General features: G+C 43.9%; 1 protein-coding gene across 3 annotated transcripts in view; it reads left to right on the top strand.

Moving 5' to 3' along the window:
• Positions 1 to 4867: 4867 nt before the first annotated feature.
• Positions 4868 to 17901, top strand: part of LOC129044906 (uncharacterized protein C1orf226) — a 313541-nt gene continuing 300507 nt past the window's right edge. For 2 of the 3 annotated variants that reach the window (XM_054503141.2, XM_054503131.2), the window contains exon 1: positions 4868 to 5439. In XM_054503141.2, coding sequence (XP_054359116.1) covers positions 5335 to 5439 — 105 coding nt within the window. In that variant the 5' untranslated portion in view covers positions 4868 to 5334. The remainder of the gene's footprint in view (positions 5440 to 17901) is intronic. The other variant, XM_063649453.1, reaches the window with a different exon arrangement.

Here is a 17901-nt window from a genome sequence, read left to right as displayed (position 1 = left end):
TGCCACTTAGAGATGGGCGCCTCATTTTTATGTGTAGATCATACATTACCTTCTGCACTTAAAAGTGTCTGTCTCATGAAGGGTGTATACCTCTCTTATGTTCCTCGCTGTGCCTGGGAAACTTTTACAGCAGGAATACCTGTTAAATATGATTTTATTGCCTTTGACCAAAAGGCTTTTTGACCCAGAGCCATCAAATTAATAAGTACTTTTTACTTGAAATAGTAAGTGGCACTAAGAAATCCAGCTATTACCTTTAACTTGAAAAAGAATATTCTGAATTAGAAAAGCAGGAAATGACTATACCATCCAGTAGAGATTATTCAACAAATCTACCTGAGAAGGGGAACTTAAACCGTGCCAAGAACCTAAACTTCTTTCTTCAACTCAAAATTCTTCAGACCTTCCTCGCTTCCTTAGAGCTCCTAATTCCCCACAAGTGCTTCAAGAGAACCTTTAATACTGCTTGTTTCCTGCTGTTCTGCTCCAGGGATGTGTGAGAAAGTGCTATAGGAGGAAGTAGCTCTGGCCACTGCTTCCCACTCACCTTGCTGTCTCTCCTTCTGCATCAGCTAGCTGTTGTGGAAAGCTTGGAACCCAACAGCCATTCCCATTTGGAAGTTGATTTGAAAGAGTACTGAATTTATAAGAACATGATATGCATTCTTTTGTAGAAAGAGAAATTTACCTTTGAAACAGAAATAAATGACTCAATATGGCTTAGTTCTTGATATGGGGGTGGTAGTGGATGCAGTCTGCTTCCATGAAGAGGAAAAATATGTAGACCAGCATCACAATATGCAATATGTTTTTGAATAATCTTTCTGATGGGGCAAACATCCCAAATTATTACTTTGTTGCTCATGCAGTAAAAGATCATGCTAAACCAAACTTGCATTAGAGATCATTGGTGATAGAGGGCGCTATTTTTTCCCAAAGATAAATTACTTAATGTCTATTGCCGCTTTAAAAAAATGGGCTAATGATTTCCAACTCCATATGTCCCAGAGAAACACTGTCAGGTAAAAACGGTAAAACATGAAAAAATAATTTGAAATCATTATGTATTTTTAATGTTTAATATTATTTATACAAAGATTTTGTGAGTTCTATCCATCTGCATATCTGAGCAGTATTGAGCAAGCTGACATACTCTTCATTCTTTGTTGGCTCTACTCATGCAAGGATTCCTACTTATGTTTTATGACCTACATAAATTACTTCCCTCTCTCAGCCTCAGATTCCTCACCTGTTTAATGTGGATAACCTGTCTCATACAGTGAAGCAAGGCAATGCACCTGCCATGCTTAGCATGTTGAAGTCAGTATTTATGATCAAAAGCAAATTAAGGCTGGGTGCAGCGGCTCACGCCTGTAATCCCAGCACTTTGGGAGGCTGAGGTGGGTGGATCGCCTGAGGTCAGGAGTTCAAGACCAGCCTGGCCAACATGGTGAAACCCCGTATCTACTAAAAATACAAAAATTAGCTGGGTGTGGTGGTGGGTGCCTGTAATCCCAGCTACTTGGTAGACTGAGGGAGGAGAATCACTTCAATCCAGGAGGCTGAGGTTGCAGTGAGCCAAGACTGTGCCATTGCACTCCAGCCTGGGCAACAAGAGCGAAGTTGCATCTCAAAAAAAAAAAAAAAAAGCAAATTAATTTTCTCAATTCCAAATACGTGCTAAAAGTAAAGTTTGCTGTCAATTCATTTATAACCCATTACTGTGTGATAAAAAGATTACTGAGTTAGCTCTAGTTCATAGTAATTTAATAGGCAAATTACTTAATCTCTCTGGGCTTCAGATAGTTCTTTGTCTTATTTAAAATGAAGGAGCTGGATTAAATGATCTCTGAAGTAACTTCCAGTTCTAAGATTCCATGATGCAGGATTTTTTTACAATTAATTTTTAAACAAAGTTAACATAAGAAGTATTATATGATTGACAATTTATATTTTAATTAAATATACTTCAGATTAAAATTTTATCAAGCAATGTTTAAAATACAGAATGGTATGGAAACTGATACAAGTACCTGTCATTCACTATAAGAAATAAAACTTGAGGCCAGGCGAGGTGGCTCATGCCTGTAATCCCAGCTCTTTGGGAGGCCGAGGTGGGCGGATCATTTGAGGTCAGGAGTTCAAGACAAGCCTGGCCAACACAGTGAAACCCTATCTCTACTAAAAATACAAAAAAAAAAAAAAAAAGAAAGAAAGAAAAAAAGAAAAAAATTAGCTGGGCATGGTGGTGCATGCCTGTAATCCCAACTACATGGGTGGGGACTGAGGCAGGAGAATTGCTTGAACCAGGGAGACTGAGGTTGCAGTAAGCAGAGATCATCCCACTGCACTCCAGCCTGGCTGACAGAGTGAGACCCCGTCTCAAAAAAAAAAAAAAAAAAAAAAAAAAAAGAAAGAAATAAAACGATTCATTTTTTTTAAATGGGTTTGGAAATGCTGTGGGTGAGATTTAGTTACATTTAAAGGTGTAAAAACATGTTTGAAATCACTGCCTAAAAAAAGGAAACTACTTTGGATGCCCATTGTTTCTGGAAGAAGGGTGTTTTCATGCCTATGTGGCACTGACGTTATATTAGGTGGAGGCCAAAGTAGAGAATGAGACTCTCCTTTTTGGAACACTTCATATAACTGAAATGGAATGAATATTACCTTAGCAATACTATGTGCCTAAATAAAACATGGGTTCTGAATTTGACATGCATCTCATTTGTAATATGAAGCTTTTCTTATCAATCCAGGCATGCCAGAACCACCTCTTGACACAGAATTGACCTGCATTCAAATTCTGGTTCCTTTCCTTTCTACATGTGTGACCTTGGGCAAGTTATTTAAACCCCCCTGTGCCTCAGTTTCTGTGTAAAACAGGGCTAACCTTAGAGTTGTGTGCATATTAAATAACACCTGTAAGACTCTAAGAACAATGCCTGACACATAGTGAAAGGGAATGATCATTATCTATTATTATTCAGTTCCATAAATAACTATTGGCTGTCTACTCTGTAGTAGTCTCTGTACTAGACCCGAAATACCTTTGGGATTTCAGCCTTTTTGTTTGTGTTTTGTCTACAAACAATGTGTTATAGACTTAGATATGAAATTCTGATAAATTCAGCAGTCCAGTTAGACCCAAATTAATCTAGAAAAAAGGCCGTTTGGAGTCACAGGACATTTTAAATTCGGGAGAGAATATGAGATGTAAATGAAGTAGTTACTTAAGGTCTTGCCTTTAAGTTATTGAGTTACTGTGCCAGGTTTTAGAGAGTACATTTATGATGCATATTAAAACCACTTTGACATTCAAAGAGTCAAACATGCCTGATTAGACTTTCATGTCCTGTATTTATAAAAAGGTTAGTGGTGCATTTCTTCAGTGCAAATTATTTTTGGTTCTTACTAATATTTATGAATATAATAAAATCTGTACAGCATAATGTATGTGATTAATTTGTCCATATCATCAGTTTGCTTTTATTTAAGGAGATATCCCAGAAGTTGCTACATCTTGACCAGTAATTTTAGCAGTTAGGGAATAGGCAATACCTAGTTAAGGGCAATTGTACTTTAGCGCTATGGGACAAAATGAGAAATGCAATCACGGCAATAATGTATTCTCTTGTATAAATCTGTCATGGAAATGGTATAAGAAGACATGCCTTTTACAAGCAGTTTCATTGTTACGCTTTATGGTAATTCCAAGCCTGGCCTATACAACAAGCCATCAATAATGTTTGGTCTGCAAGTCGTCTTGGGTAGATATGTACACAGGGCACTAAAAGTAGGTTTAAGGTGATGAATTCAACAGAGAATCTGACCATTTGGTTTAAGGAATCTCAGATTTGACTGGCTTTGGCACTGGCTTGACTGGTTACTTTCCGAGATTTTGGAGTTAGCCATGTATATAACAGCTGTCCTGCAACTCTACCTATGGTGTTTTGACAGATACTGAATACTTGGTCACGAACTCCTCCTATAGCTCCTTTATTTGCATATCTTGCACCGTTAAGAAACTGAACACATAGGACACAACCCTTCCATTACCCGATATCTGCCAATATGGAGATAATTAGGCAACTTTTCTCAAAAACTGTTGATGTAAAGGAGAAAAGTGACTAGGCCCCTTCTTAACAATAGGCAAATTGAGCTCCAGCATTTACTAAGATGGGAACCATAATACGCTGGCTGGAAATAACTCGGAAGCTCATTTTGTCCATACCCAGTTGTAGACAGTCAAGAATATAAAAATGTTCTGGATTCTCTTGTCGTTAGTACTCCTTTCTGCCTTCCCCATTTCTACAAGGCTGATGGCTTTTAAATGTTAAAACCCTCCCTAAAAGCACCCCATAAGCCCTATTACACAAGCCACATACGAACAAAAAGCGCCGAAGATAGTCCTCCATTTGGGCGCAGTCTTGCCTTCTGAGAAAGGGGACTCTGAGAATTAATGAGGGCCCAGATCTGGGATATCTGGGACAAGACTTGGGCCTTCCTGGTAAAACACGAAAACAAAACAATAAACACGGCCCCTCCCCCCTCTCCAAAAACAAAAAAAACTTCAAGGCCATGCCGCCGCGGCCATCAGTAGCTCCGGCTCAGAATCTGACCGTTAAAAAAAGGAAACTAGGCTGAGCTAGGGCACCTCAGATCCCGGCGGTCTGGGGCCGGGGCGAAGTTGCCGGCGTCGCGCGGCCGGGGGCGCGTGCAGGGCCGGGCGCGACGCTCCCGGGGACTTTCACCTGCTCGGCTGGCAGCGCGGGCGGTGCGGGGGCGGACCCGGCGGCGGGCGGGGCCTCTGCGCCTGGCGGGAGGAGCCGGCCTGGGCCCGCCCCGCAGGAGGAGCCGCTCGCTGGCGGCTGATCCAGCGTCTCCGTGACAGGCACCCTGCTCCGCCGCCACCGCCACCGCCACCGCCACCGTCGCCTTTTCTTCTTCGTCCCGGGCCGTGCGTTCCACTGCTCTGGGGCCGGCGCCGCGCCCAGTCCCGCTTCAGGCCGCGAGCCCCACCGCTCCCCTCCCCGAGCAGGGGCGCCGCGCAGCCCGCTCCCGCCGCCACCTCCTCCCCTGCCGCCCTCCTAGCCGGCAGGAATTGCGCGACCACAGCGCCGCTCGCGTCGCCCGCATCAGCGCAGCCCGCTGCCGCTCGGCCCTCGGCACCGCTCCGGGTCCGGCCGCCGCGCGGCCAGGGCGCCCCCTGCCCCGCGCTCCCAGGCCCCGCCACGCGTCGCCGGGCCCAGCTCCAGTCTCCCCTCCCTGGGGTCTCGCCAGCCCCTTCCTGCAGCCGCCGCCTCCGAAGGAGCGGGTCCGCCGCGGGTCACCATGCCCAGCAAAACCAAGTACAACCTTGTGGACGATGGGCACGACCTGCGGATCCCCTTGCACAACGAGGACGCCTTCCAGCACGGCATCTGCTTTGAGGCCAAGGTGAGGGGGCTCCGGGGAGGGTGCTACCTGTGGTGGCAGTGGGGGGTCATGTTTGAGCGGATAGGATGCACAGCCGTCCTGGACCCAGAGCTGGCGGGCTAGGCCGATTTGGGGGCCTTTCTCTTAGGGAGGGTGACTCTCCTTTCTGAGTCTATAATTCCGCGGGCTCCTGCCCAGAACTGCTCAAGAGCAACTGCAAAGTTTGAGCGGTATTGCCTCACCTCCCCCTTCCCACCTGCAGACTCCCCCATCCTTACCCGCCTAGGACTGGATTGAGTTACTTCCCGGATCCCTCCTCCAGAGGAGAAGCCGGCAAGTGAGCTCAGCCTGGGCACCTGGTCCTTTAGAATCGGTTTAAGGAAGCTCTGGTGTTATTTACCTGCTGGGCTCCCAGGGAGAGGTGCTTTCAGGAAGGTCTTTTAAAAGAGGAATGCCTGCTTCCTAATTGAAGAAAAGAATACAGATTTTTTTTTTTTTTTAAAACTCCAGGTAGCCGGGTCTAGGTGTCAGAGTCACTTCCTAAATGCCTAATTTGCCAGACTCCTCTGCATGTGCCAGTCACTGAAGGGAGTGGTAAAAGCTACCCCTTTGCTAGTTTTGTGGCTTAATGTTAAGTTTCAGCATCTAGTAGGGAACTGTTGCTGAAGAATTTAGCAGAGATGACTGGAATTTCAGCGCTGAGGTCGGAGCCCCAGGTCCACCGTTGGGGGAGGGGTGGAGCAGAAGCCTCGGCCCTGGACCATCAGGTATGAGCAAGGCTGATCCCCTGTGATGCACCTCCCTGAGTGAGGAGTTCTGGCCTCTGAAATTGCAGTGGCGGTTCCCACTGCCCATCACCAGGAAAGAGTGCTTTTTCTTTGGATCAGTGTTCTGCTCTTCCTTCAAGCCACTTGACCTCCTCTGTGACGTAGAGACCCAGGGACTTTCGGCACCTACAGTGTGCCTGTCGGTGGAAAAGTATTGTCCCTCTAAGTAGGCTGGGTCTTGCTGGTTTTGAAAACCTTGTACTTTGGATGTGGCGACAGTTTGACTCTTTGTTCTCTTTCTTTCATGATGGTGTACGTGCAGGCTGTTAGCATCTCACGAAAGGATTATTCCATCAGGTGTCTTCTTCCTTCAATTCACACATTTTTCGAGTATCTGACATGTGCCCAGTGTGGTCAGTTTCTTTAGATTTTTTTCTTTCTCATGTATGTGGGGGAGTTGGTGAAGCTCACCTTTTTTTCCCCCTGAATAAGCTTATCCCAGCCATATTTGCTGGAGCTAGGAGAACTGCCCCCCTTAGCCCCCCAAAACATTAAACCCTGCCGTGGAATGCAGAGCTGAATTACTGGGTATGGCTGGGACAGAGTGGGGCTGCAGCCAAGATCTTATCTCAGTTCTCTCATCTCTCAGAATAGATCTGGTCGGTGGGTCTAAGATGGGATGCTTGGGTTAATTTTTGTCCAGGCCTGTTGATTTGGTGAGCGGGGGTTTTTATTTTAAAGTATGAGTTTTCATCAGGGTCATGATTTAATTTTCTTGGACATACATAAACTGGGAAATTGGCTTGTGTCTTGTTTGGTTCAGGCAGTACCCTGTTTTACAAGTAAGAGGGTAAGAAGGGAGATCAGATTTAAAGTGTTTTTAAGGCTAAGCATGGTGGCTATTGCCTGTAATTCCAGCACTTTGGGAGGCCAAAGTGGGAGGATCGCCTGAGCCCATGAGTTAACTGCAGTGAGTTATGATTGCACCACTGTACTCCACCCCGGGTGACAGAGTGAGACCCTGTCTCAGATTAGATAGATAGATAGATAGATAGAGAGTGTTTTAAGCCTTTTTATTTTATCACAGTTCAGTCCTCTGTGTTTGGTCCCTAAAACCTAGTGTGCATAAGAATAATCAGGTGAGGGGGTTAACAAGTTTGAGTCTTGCCACACCCCAATTTTAATTTGATACATCTTGGGGGAGCCCAGGACTATGTACCGTTAATGAGCATTCCAGGTGATTTAAAGCAGGTGATTGTGGCCAGACTTTGAGAAATATTGGGCTTGAGGGTTGCCTCCAACTTGCTGGATCTTACTCTCCCTTTCCCAAATGTACTGTTTCTTTTCTAAGCAAATGTCTGGGGGCTGTGTGATGTAGTTCCTATAGTAACTTCCCTGGATTCACAGGCAGTGGTGGTCAGTGAAAGGAGAGGGAGCCGCGGTTGGTTCAAGCTGTTTTCCCAATGCAAACCTGAGACATAGGGGACCAAGGATCCTTCTTTGAGAGAGGTGAGGCAGAGAAGAAAGGACAAGAGCATACAGTAAGGGGAGTGGTGGAACTTCTTTGGGCAAAGGCTGACTTTGAGGACCAGGTCCTAGCTCCCAGATCTTTGTAATTGATGCTGCACCCTGGCACATTCAAACACCATGTTAGTCAAGACCTGAGCAGAGGTGGAAGCACGAGCTTTTCTGTCCCACATGCACCTGGTAAGAGCCTTCTCTGGCTGTTTTCCACATCCTGCAGAGCAGTGTCTATGCAACTGCACAATCACTGGGATTTCAGGGTTAAATCCACATTGCAGTCTTCCCTTGTTTTGGAAAAATGCAGGCTGGGAAATGCAAATGTATTATTGTTGCCTTGTCAGGTACCCTTGGAAAATGAGTGCAGCTCTTTCTCTCCCAAGGGCTGGCAGTTTTTCAGAATCAACATTGGATTGAGTGTTCCTTTGGACGTATGCCACTCATTTTCAGGGTTCTGCAGAGAATGAAAGGTGTGGGGTTAGGATCGAAGGGCATCTGGGTGGCAGAGGTTCTGTGCACTTAAAAAACCATGCATTTAGTTATCAAGTGCAATCCCAGATTTTTTTCACCTGCAGTACCTCATTTAATTCTCACTACTTCCCTAGGAGATGGGTCTCCTTATGTCTATTTTATAAATGAGGACATAGGCTCAGGGAGGTTGTTGCATGCCTTAATGCTCACAGCTGTGTATGACAAAGCCAAGATTTAAGCCTGGGGCTTTGACTTCAGACTCCCAAATCCAGTGCCTTTTCATTCAATAATTTTTATGGAATATTCACTCTATGTTGGTCACGGGTTTGATTCACAGCTCTCTAGTGGAGTGTTCTCAGGTTGCTGGCCTCTAGAACTCTGGTATAGGAAATTATTCAAACATTTATTTATTTATTTATTTTGAGATGGAGTTTTGTACTTGTTGCCCAGGCTGGAGTGCAATGGCATGATCTCAGCTCACCACAACCTCCAACTCCCAGGTTCAAGTGATTCTCCTGCCTCAGCCTCTCGGGTAGCTGGGATTACAGGCATGCGCCACCATGCCCAGCTAATTTTGTATTTTTAGTAGAGATGGGAGTTTCTCCGTTTTGGTCAGGCTGGCCTCGAACTCCCGACCTCAGGTGATCTGCCCGCCTCAGCCTCCCAAATGTTGGGATTACAGGCGTGAACCACTGCGCCCGGCTCAAACTTTTAATGCTTGGCTGTTTCCAGATTTCCTTTTGGGCTGAGAGCTGCTTACCAGGGAAACCTGCTGTCTGTGTTCAGAGTGGGCACCTGGCTTACTGACTGATGCTGGTGGGTGGGTAAATCTCACATGCCCTGAGAGCCTGTGGCTCCTTAGTACCTGCCTCCTGATCTCCCAGTATGTCTTCCTGGTGGCCAGTGCCATCAACTGACTGTCTCTCCTCTCTTGGTGAGAAAGAGACTTTTAATGCTAATGGTACAAAGGATAATAAGAGTATTAATAATAGTTATATCTGTAGGTGATTTTTGATTTGCATGAGAGTTCTACATACAAAGACTTTTCCTCTTATAGAGACAGGCACATTAGTGTTATCTCGATTTTTCAGACCAAAAAATGGAGATCAGAGAGATTAATTTGTCCAGAGTTGCAAATTGGTGTATCAGTTAATGATATTTATTGAGCACTTACTATGTGCCATGCGTTGTTCTAGCCTCTGCCTCACTTAATCCTCACACTCCAGGGCTTTTGACTCCAGGTCCGTGATTCTTTCACCTCCTCCAAAGCTCACTCAAACCTGAAGTATTAATAGTTGCTCCCTTTGTAGTCCTAACACTCATTGCCTAGATTGTTCCCTTATATCTGCGTGGATGATACAGACAGTCAGAACTGGAAAGCACCATGGCTCATCTAGTACAACCCCCTCACCCCATCATTGTACAGATGAGGAAGTTGAAGTTTGGAGGGGAAGTCATGGACCCAAGGTCACATAGTCAGATAATAACAGAACCAGGATTTATCCCTGGTTCCCTGGCTTCAAACTGGTTTCAGTTATCCATCACTTCCAAACAAACTACCTCAAGACTCGGTAGCTTGAAACAATAACTGTTTAATTTGCTTATGAATCACGGCTCAGAAATTCAGGCAGGGCTTGGCTGGGCTGTTCTTCTGTTGCTTATGGTGTTGACTGGATCACTCACTTTGCTGCATTCATCCATAGCTAGGCTGGAATGTTCAAGAAGGCTTCACTCATATGACTATGCCTTGGTCATCCTTCACATGACTATTCTCTTCACTGGCTGGCTTGGATTTCCTAACAGCATGGTGGCCCTTTTGTTTGGCAGCTGGTTTTCAGCAGGGGGTGTTCCAAGCGGGAAAGCAGAAGCTCTTAAGGTTGGGTCTTTCTGAGTTACATAGGGTCACTTCTGCCACATCCTTTTGGTCAAAACTGGCTATTAGGAAAGAGACATAAGCCCTACTTCTTGATGCGGGAATGTCAAGTTCACATTGCAAGATTGCATGTGGGATGAGAGATATTGCTGAAGCTGTTTACCACACAAAATTCTGTTTTTTCCTCTCTGCATATATCTTCTCTGGTGATATGGAATGTTCTTTGAGGACCTTGCCTCATGCCTCGGTGTATCTTCCCCTCCCAAGCCTCAACATCAGGTACAAACATAGTCACAATGAAAAATTGTCAAGTGGAAGAAATGACCAATTGTGGAAAGTCTGAAAGCAGTAAATATCATTGCTGAGTGATTTTGTGGCTTGGGAGCATTTGGTCAGTTTGAAGCTGAATTCTCTGGCTATATTTCCTTCTTTGCTACCTGGCTTCATTGGTTAATGGTTTCCCTGATGTGGATTTTAGAGATTCCAGTAACCTCAGCAGGATATCTGTGGATGCCTCTTAAACATACTGCCATGAAGGCCTCCAGATGAATGACATTTGGTCACCGGAAATGGGGTATCCCTGACTCATCTGAGCCTGCATGGCATGGTACAGAGCTCTCAGAACGCATTCCACTATACACTGAGTGTTTATGTCCCCTTTCTCCCTTCTCTCCACCCAGACTAAGGGTCCTGTCTTCCAGGGTTCTGGAACAGTAGCAATTCCGATTAAGGGTCTGATGTATTTTCTGATGTCATCATTAAGGAGGAGACATAGTTCACTTTCTTATGCTTTTCCAGATGCTTTTAAAAACACTTATCTTCTGCCCAGACCACTTTTTTTTTGGTGGGGGGCAGTGAGTTCCAAAGATACAGTGCTGCTCTGAAATGACACCTGTTTTATTTGTCCTTACATTGCTCTCAGGTGTCCCAGTATGTTCCTCCACACCTGGTATCTTGGGATTTGATGGACAAGTCTATTTCCACATTAGCCGTACATTTCATGATTTTATGGCTTTCAGTCGTAGCTCCCTTGCCCACAATGTCCCAGTTCTTTTTAGTGGTCAAAATCATGCAGCCACATCTAATGATGACCTTTGCCAGTTATCTATGCTAATCAGACTTGACTCACTGTTTACTATTGCCTACTCATAATGCAGCTACTCCCAAGACTCAAACTTTCAGAATGCTTTCGCTGGTTATAATTACCTGCCTTCCCTTTATACCTTTGTTGCCTTGAGGATGCTTTTAGCTCCCCAGTGACCTTTTTGCTGCCCTTGTCCTGCTGTCTACCCTCCCCAGCAGCCTGGGACCATGCCCATGGCCCTTCCTTCCTGCCTTTTTGCCCTACCCTGCAAACTTGATCTTTGCTACTTTTCTTCTTCCTTTCTGTTTTTGAAAAGACCATATTTTCTTTGGAGAATGTCTATTCTGATCCTTTGCTCATTTAAAAGTTGGATTGGCTTTTTACTATTGAGTTCGCTCCTTTCTAATAGTTTTATTGAGATGTAGTTCACATACCATACAATTCACTAATTTAAAATGTATAATTTAGTGATTTTTAAGATATTACAGATCTGTACTACCAGCACCACAGTCAATTTTAGAACATTTTCATCACGTTAAAAAGAAACACTAGGCTGGGTGCGGTGGCTCACTGCTGTAATCCCAGCACTTTGGGAGGCCGAGGTGGGTGGATCACTTGAGGTCAGGAGTTCAAGACTAGCCTAGCCATCATGGTGAAACCCCATCTCTACTAAAAATACAAAATTAGCTGGGCATGGTGGCACACACCTGTAATCCTTACCCCCTGCATCTGCCCAGCCCTGAACAGCCACTAATCTACTTGCTGTCTCTAGAATTGCCTATTCTGGACATTTCATATTTATGAAATTTTACAATATGTGGTCTTTTGTGTCTGACTTCTTTCCCTTAGTGTCGTGTTTCAGGGTTCATCTATAATTTATCAGTACTTAATTCCTTTATATGGCTGGATAATATATCATTGTATGGATATACCACATTTGGTTTGTTCATTCATCAGCTGAGGCACATTTAGGTTGTTTCCATTTTTGCCTCTTAAAAATAATGCTATAAACATTCATGTACAAGTTTTTGTGTAGGCATGTTTTTATTTATTTTTTAAAATTTATCTTGCGTAAAAGTAAAATGGCTGGGTCCCATGGTAACCATGTGTGACCGTTTGTGGGACTTCCAATGTGGCTGCATCGTTTTACCTTTCCACCAGCAGTGTGTTCATATCTTCACCAATGCTTGTTGTCTGACTTTTTGATTCTAGCCATCCTCCTGGGTGTGAAGTGGTATTTCATCCTAGTTTTGATTTGCATTTCCCTTTTGAACAACATAGAATATCTCCTCATTTCCCTAGCAAGCAGACTCAGAGAAAAAAAAAGACCATCTTTTGATGTGTTTTTTGGCCATTTATATATTTTCTTTGGAGAAATGTCTATTCTGATCCTTTGCCCATTTAAAAGTTGGATTGGCTTTTTTACTATTAAGTTGTAAGAGTTCTTTATATATTCTGGATTCAAATCCCTTATATAGATTTGCAATATTTTTACCCATCCTGTGGTCTTTTCACTTTCTTGGTATTGTCCTTTGAAACACAAAGTTTTAAATTTTAGTGAAGTCCAATTTTTTTCTTTTTCCCTCACTTTGAGATCCATCTGCCTTCCATGTCCTGTTAGTCTGTCCTTGTCCTCTTAATTATGCCCTTCACGCCCCACCCCCACCCTGGCACGGTTACATCTCCTGGGCACCGGCTTACTCCTCCCTGCCTAAGAGTATGCTATGGCCTTCCCTGCATGAAATATCTCTTCTTTCCGCCTCTTTCTTTAATTAACATGTTGTCTTTCTCTTCCTTTCACAGCTAAGCCTTGTGAGAGAGTACTCCACCCTCTGCAGAATCTCAGTCTTCATTCAGTCCCTGGCCGCTTCCTTCCAGCTTCTGTCCTGGCTGCTGTACTGAAATTGCTCTGCTGCCCCCTTCTCTATCCTCATCCTTTTTGACTTTTCTTCCTGAGCCGCCTGTCCTGGTCCTCTGTGGCATGCCTCACTGGGCTCTCTGTGCCTGCTTGCAGTCAGCCAGCCCCTTGCCTCTGCCCATACCGCCTCCTTTTGTGGCTGTGCTACCTCCTCCCTTTGCCCTCTACTGTGAGTGCTCCATTCCCTCTCCTTTGGATTCTGTCTACTGCCACTCTTCTGTTACGCAGGCTGCTGGCTCTCTACTTCAGTCCAGACTCCACATCTTTATTCGCAGCTTCCTGCTGGCCATCTGTACCTGAATGTGTTGCTGTCCCTATCACTCAACAAGCTGGAAATCAAATTTCTCTTCTGACTTCATTGTCTTTTAACGACCCCACCATCCTCTTGGGCACATGGGCCTGACACTTTAAAGTACTCCTTGTATTCTTTGATTTAACAGCCAACTAAAGTTTGCTGTTTACTGGGTACCTATGATGTCCAGGCTCTACTCTCCTGTACCCCACATCAAGTCAGGTGCCAAATCCTCTTGAATGTTTCCAGTGACATCCATCCACGCACCGTGGCTGGTCCATCACCGGTTCAGATGCTCCACCCCCTCCCCTGTTATCAGGGCCATCAATAACCTTCTGAAGGCCTCCAGTGCCCCACTTGTTCTCTGATCCCCCTCATCCCTTAAACTTTTGCCTTATCAATTTTCTTGAAATGGTTATCCTCTCACTCAAAAACATGAAAAGTTTCTGTACCTACTATATTAGAAACAAAATTCTTAGTATGATATTCAAGGCTGTTTTTGAACAATTCCCTTTAATCACCCTGGGCTTCAACCCAACTGTAGTACCTACCATTCCCTTAACCCTCACTGCAGTTTCCCACCCAGTTCACAAGTCACTCCATGAAGTGGATGTTACCAGTCCCACCTGCTTTGTATTAGAGCTGCTTGCCCTGTCCGATTTTCATCCCTACATTGTCATTGTCAGGGTCCATGTCACTCTGTCCCCGTGTCTTCCACAGCCCTGAGTACAGTGCCTTGCACATAGAAAATGTATTTTGAATGAAAGAGATGCTCCCTATAAGATGGCCAGGACCCTCCTGGGTCACCCAATGGTGAGAGGTGCCTTAATTGACTCTACACTCCTCCCCACCATTTCTCTTGCTTTAGTCTAGTAACTTCCAGTTCCCAGTGGCTTGAGGGACCCCCCTGGCATGGCCTCTTTCTGATAACACCAATCTCACACAGTGCTGATTCCTTCCAATGAAAATACCAAGTAAGCATTTTTTTCCTTAATTAAATAAAATTCCATTGATGGATGTCCAATGGAATTAGAATCTGAATATAGAACATATGGCCAATTTCAGGAGTAGGTAATTGTCATTTCTCAATTGTCATTTATGTAAGAAACATTTTCAACTTGTTTTCTCGTTAATGAATTGATGTCTTTTTTTTCCTAATTCATGGTTTATTTTCTTTAATTTGCTACTTTGCAATTTTTATGACATGAATTCGGTTGGTAGCATAGCATGGCATGAATTTAGGAGCCAAACTGTGTTTGAGTTCAAATCCTGGCTCTATCCCTCACTTGCTACATGACTTTGTGTGAGTTATGTAACATCATTCCTTTAGCGTTCTCATTTGTAAAAAGAGGACACAAATATACTTCATAGGGTTAATAGGAGGATTGAATGAGTAGTACCTGTAAATGGCCTAGCACCGTGCATGACACAGAGTTGGCTGCTGTTTTTATTATTGTTATTAAGTCCTACAAGTTGCAATTTAAGTTTCATCTGTACATGGTTTTAATCTATAGAATATTCAGACACTCTGTTCTTTTATAATAAGTCAGAGGCCTAGTCATGTATTATCTTCATTATACATGCCTGCTTAAAAAATCTAGCTGCAGCTACTCTGATTCCTAAAGTTGCAAATCAGACAGCGTGACTACTTTGTGGGCTTAAAATAGCTGTCAGCCTCCTTGGGAAGGAATAAAAAGGGGTTAACTAGGTTCTGGTGCATGCCACCATCACATTTGTTCCAGCCCTTTAATCCTTGTCAGGATTAAAAATCACAGAATCTTAAGTACGGTGTTGTCTGTCTTCATTTGTCTTTCTCTGAATTTCTTGGATAAATATTTCTTTAAGCAGAGGTAATCTAAGCAGAAAGAATCTTCTATCATGGGATTAATTAATACCTTGTGATGCTTACATTTCCCTTTACAATTTTTATATTCAGCATCATGTTTCCTTTTAAGTACTGGAGCAGCTGGCTTTAAAAGTTATTTAAAATGGCACTTCCAGCAAGTTCAGTGCCCAGAGAGTGCTGGAACACTTTAGAATTCCTACTCCGCCACCCCTGTTAGTTTTCTCTAGTGAGGCTTATGTGTCTTACCCCTTTATGGTCCATCTGTGAAAACTGAGGAGAGTGGCTACCCCCATTTATTCTTGAAACGAAGTGCTTTCCAGGGGGAACTTGTTTAATTTAGCAGTGTTGAGTATTGAATAAGACCTGGGAATCCCTACCAAGGGGCCTGCCCTTGGGAGTAAGGGGGTGACCAAGAAGGGAGCACTCACCTAACCCCACAGCACCCTGTAACATTCTGAATTCCCTTGGCATGTGAGTGTGTTGGGGAGAGAGAAAGGAGACAGGGAGGAGAACAGGAGAAGTGCTGTTTGCATGCTTGTAGAATTATCATGCATCCCATGTTCTGTGCTGTTCTTCCCTGCTAGTTCTATGTGTGCATTGCTTGTCTCCTTAATTAGGCTACAAGCACCTCAGAGGTCAAGGGGACTCCCTAACTTACTTGCCTCATGCTAGCCACATCATAGAAATATAACATTATAATTACTGTCATTTAGAAAGTGCTTACTGTGTTCCAGGCACTGTGCCAAGCTCTTTCTATGAAACGATTAATTTAATTCTCCCAACAACCATGCTAGTTAAGGTATTATCATCATTATTTGTATCTTATAGATGGAGAAGCCAAGGCATAGAGAGGCAGAGTAACTTGCTCATGGTCTACATCTAGTAGTGGATAGATCCCAGAGTCAAACACAGGTAGTGTGGCTCAGGGTGTCTCCATTATTAACTCTTGTGCTGTATGTCATTCAAAATACCAAGAGCTAATGTTTTTCAAGTGCTCACTGTGTTCTGTGCATTGTTCTAAGCATTTTACATGTATTAACTAATTTAATCTTTACAGTGGCCCCTATCCCATGAGGATAGGTTTTGTTGTTCCAGTTTTTCAGAGGAGGGTCTTTTAGGTTGGATTGAATAGGCAAATGGTCTGTTAAGGGTGATCTTAGTCCTTTCCATTGTGGCTATGTCTGGGACCCAGGTCTGCTGTTCTGTGCCATTGGGCAACGGGTCACCTGTAAAGACTTTTCTGGACCATGTTGATGTTGTCCAGATAAAGAAATGAGGCATCAGTGAGTAGGTGGAAATGCTGGAGAATGGGAAGGAGAGGAGTTCTGGGAGGCCCTTCCTGGAGGGTGTTATTCTTGGCTGGGCTCTTGCCTGTGCATTTCCTGTCCAGAGTGGCATTTCACTCCTTTCAATGCCCATGCCCTTTTCCTTGCCTTTCCCAGCCTTTTTTTTTTTTTTTCTCCTTTTGAGATGGTATTTTACTCTGTTTCCCAGGCTGGAATACAGTGGCATGATCATGACTCATTGCAGCCTTGACCTCCTGGGGCTCAGGTGATCCTCCCAGCTCAGCCTCTCAAGTAGCTGGGACTACAGGCATGTGCCACCATGCCTGGCTAAGTTTCGTATCTATCTATCTATCTATCTATCTATATATATATATATATTTTTTTTTTTTTTTTTTTTTGTAGAGATGGGTTTTCACCATGTTGCTCAGACTGGTCTGGAACTCCTGGGCTCAAGTGATCTGCCCGCCTCAGCCTCCCAAAGTGCTGGAATTACAGGTGTGAGCCACTGTGCCTGGCCCCACTTCTATTTTTTTCCTTTATTCCATTTTTAAAAAACCTTTTATTTTAAGCTCAGGGGCACATGTGCAGGTTTGTTGCATTGGTAAACTTGCGTCATGGGGGTTTGTTGTACAGATTATTTCATCACTCAGGTATTAAACCTAGGACTCATTAGCTTTTTTTCCTGATCCTCTCCCTCTTCCCAACCTCTACCCTCTGAAAGGCCACAGTGTGTGGTGTTCCCCTCTATGTGTCCATGTGTTCTCATCATTTAGCTCCCACTTATAAGTGAGAACATGCAGTATTTGTTTTTTTTTGTTCCTGCATTAGTTTGCTAAGGATAATGGCTTCCGGCTCCATCTATGTCCCTGCAAAGGACATGATCTCATTCTTTTTTATGGCTGCATGGTATTCCATGATGCATATGTACCACATTTTCTTTAGCTAGTCTGTCTATCATTGATAGACATGTAGGATGGTTCTGTGTCTTTACTGTTGTGAATAATGCTGCAATGAACATACACATGCATGTGTCTTTATAATAGAATGATTTATATTTCTTTAGGTACATACCCAGTAATGGGATTGCTGGGCCAAATGTATTTCTGTCTGTAGATCTTTGAGGAATCGCCACACTGTTTTCCACAATGGCTGAACTAATTTATACTCCCACCAACAGTCTATAAGGGTTCCTTTTTCTTTACAACCTTGGCAATATCTGTTATTTTTTGACTTTTTAGTAATATCCCTTTTGACTGGTGTTAGATAGTATCTCATTGTGGTTTTGATTTGCATTTCTCTAATGATCAGTGATGTTGAGCTTTTTTTGCATATGCTTATTGGCCCACCTCTATTTTTGAGGACAAGTTCTCTCCACTCAGAGGCCCCAGGGTGCCTCTGGTAGAGTACAAAATGCTGAAAAGGTCA

This window comes from Pongo pygmaeus, chromosome 1 (genome assembly GCF_028885625.2).
Source record: "Pongo pygmaeus isolate AG05252 chromosome 1, NHGRI_mPonPyg2-v2.0_pri, whole genome shotgun sequence".
NCBI classification, from domain to species: domain Eukaryota; kingdom Metazoa; phylum Chordata; class Mammalia; order Primates; family Hominidae; genus Pongo; species Pongo pygmaeus.
Note: the sequence above shows the minus strand (reverse complement) of the source record. Positions and strands in the feature narration are given on the sequence as shown.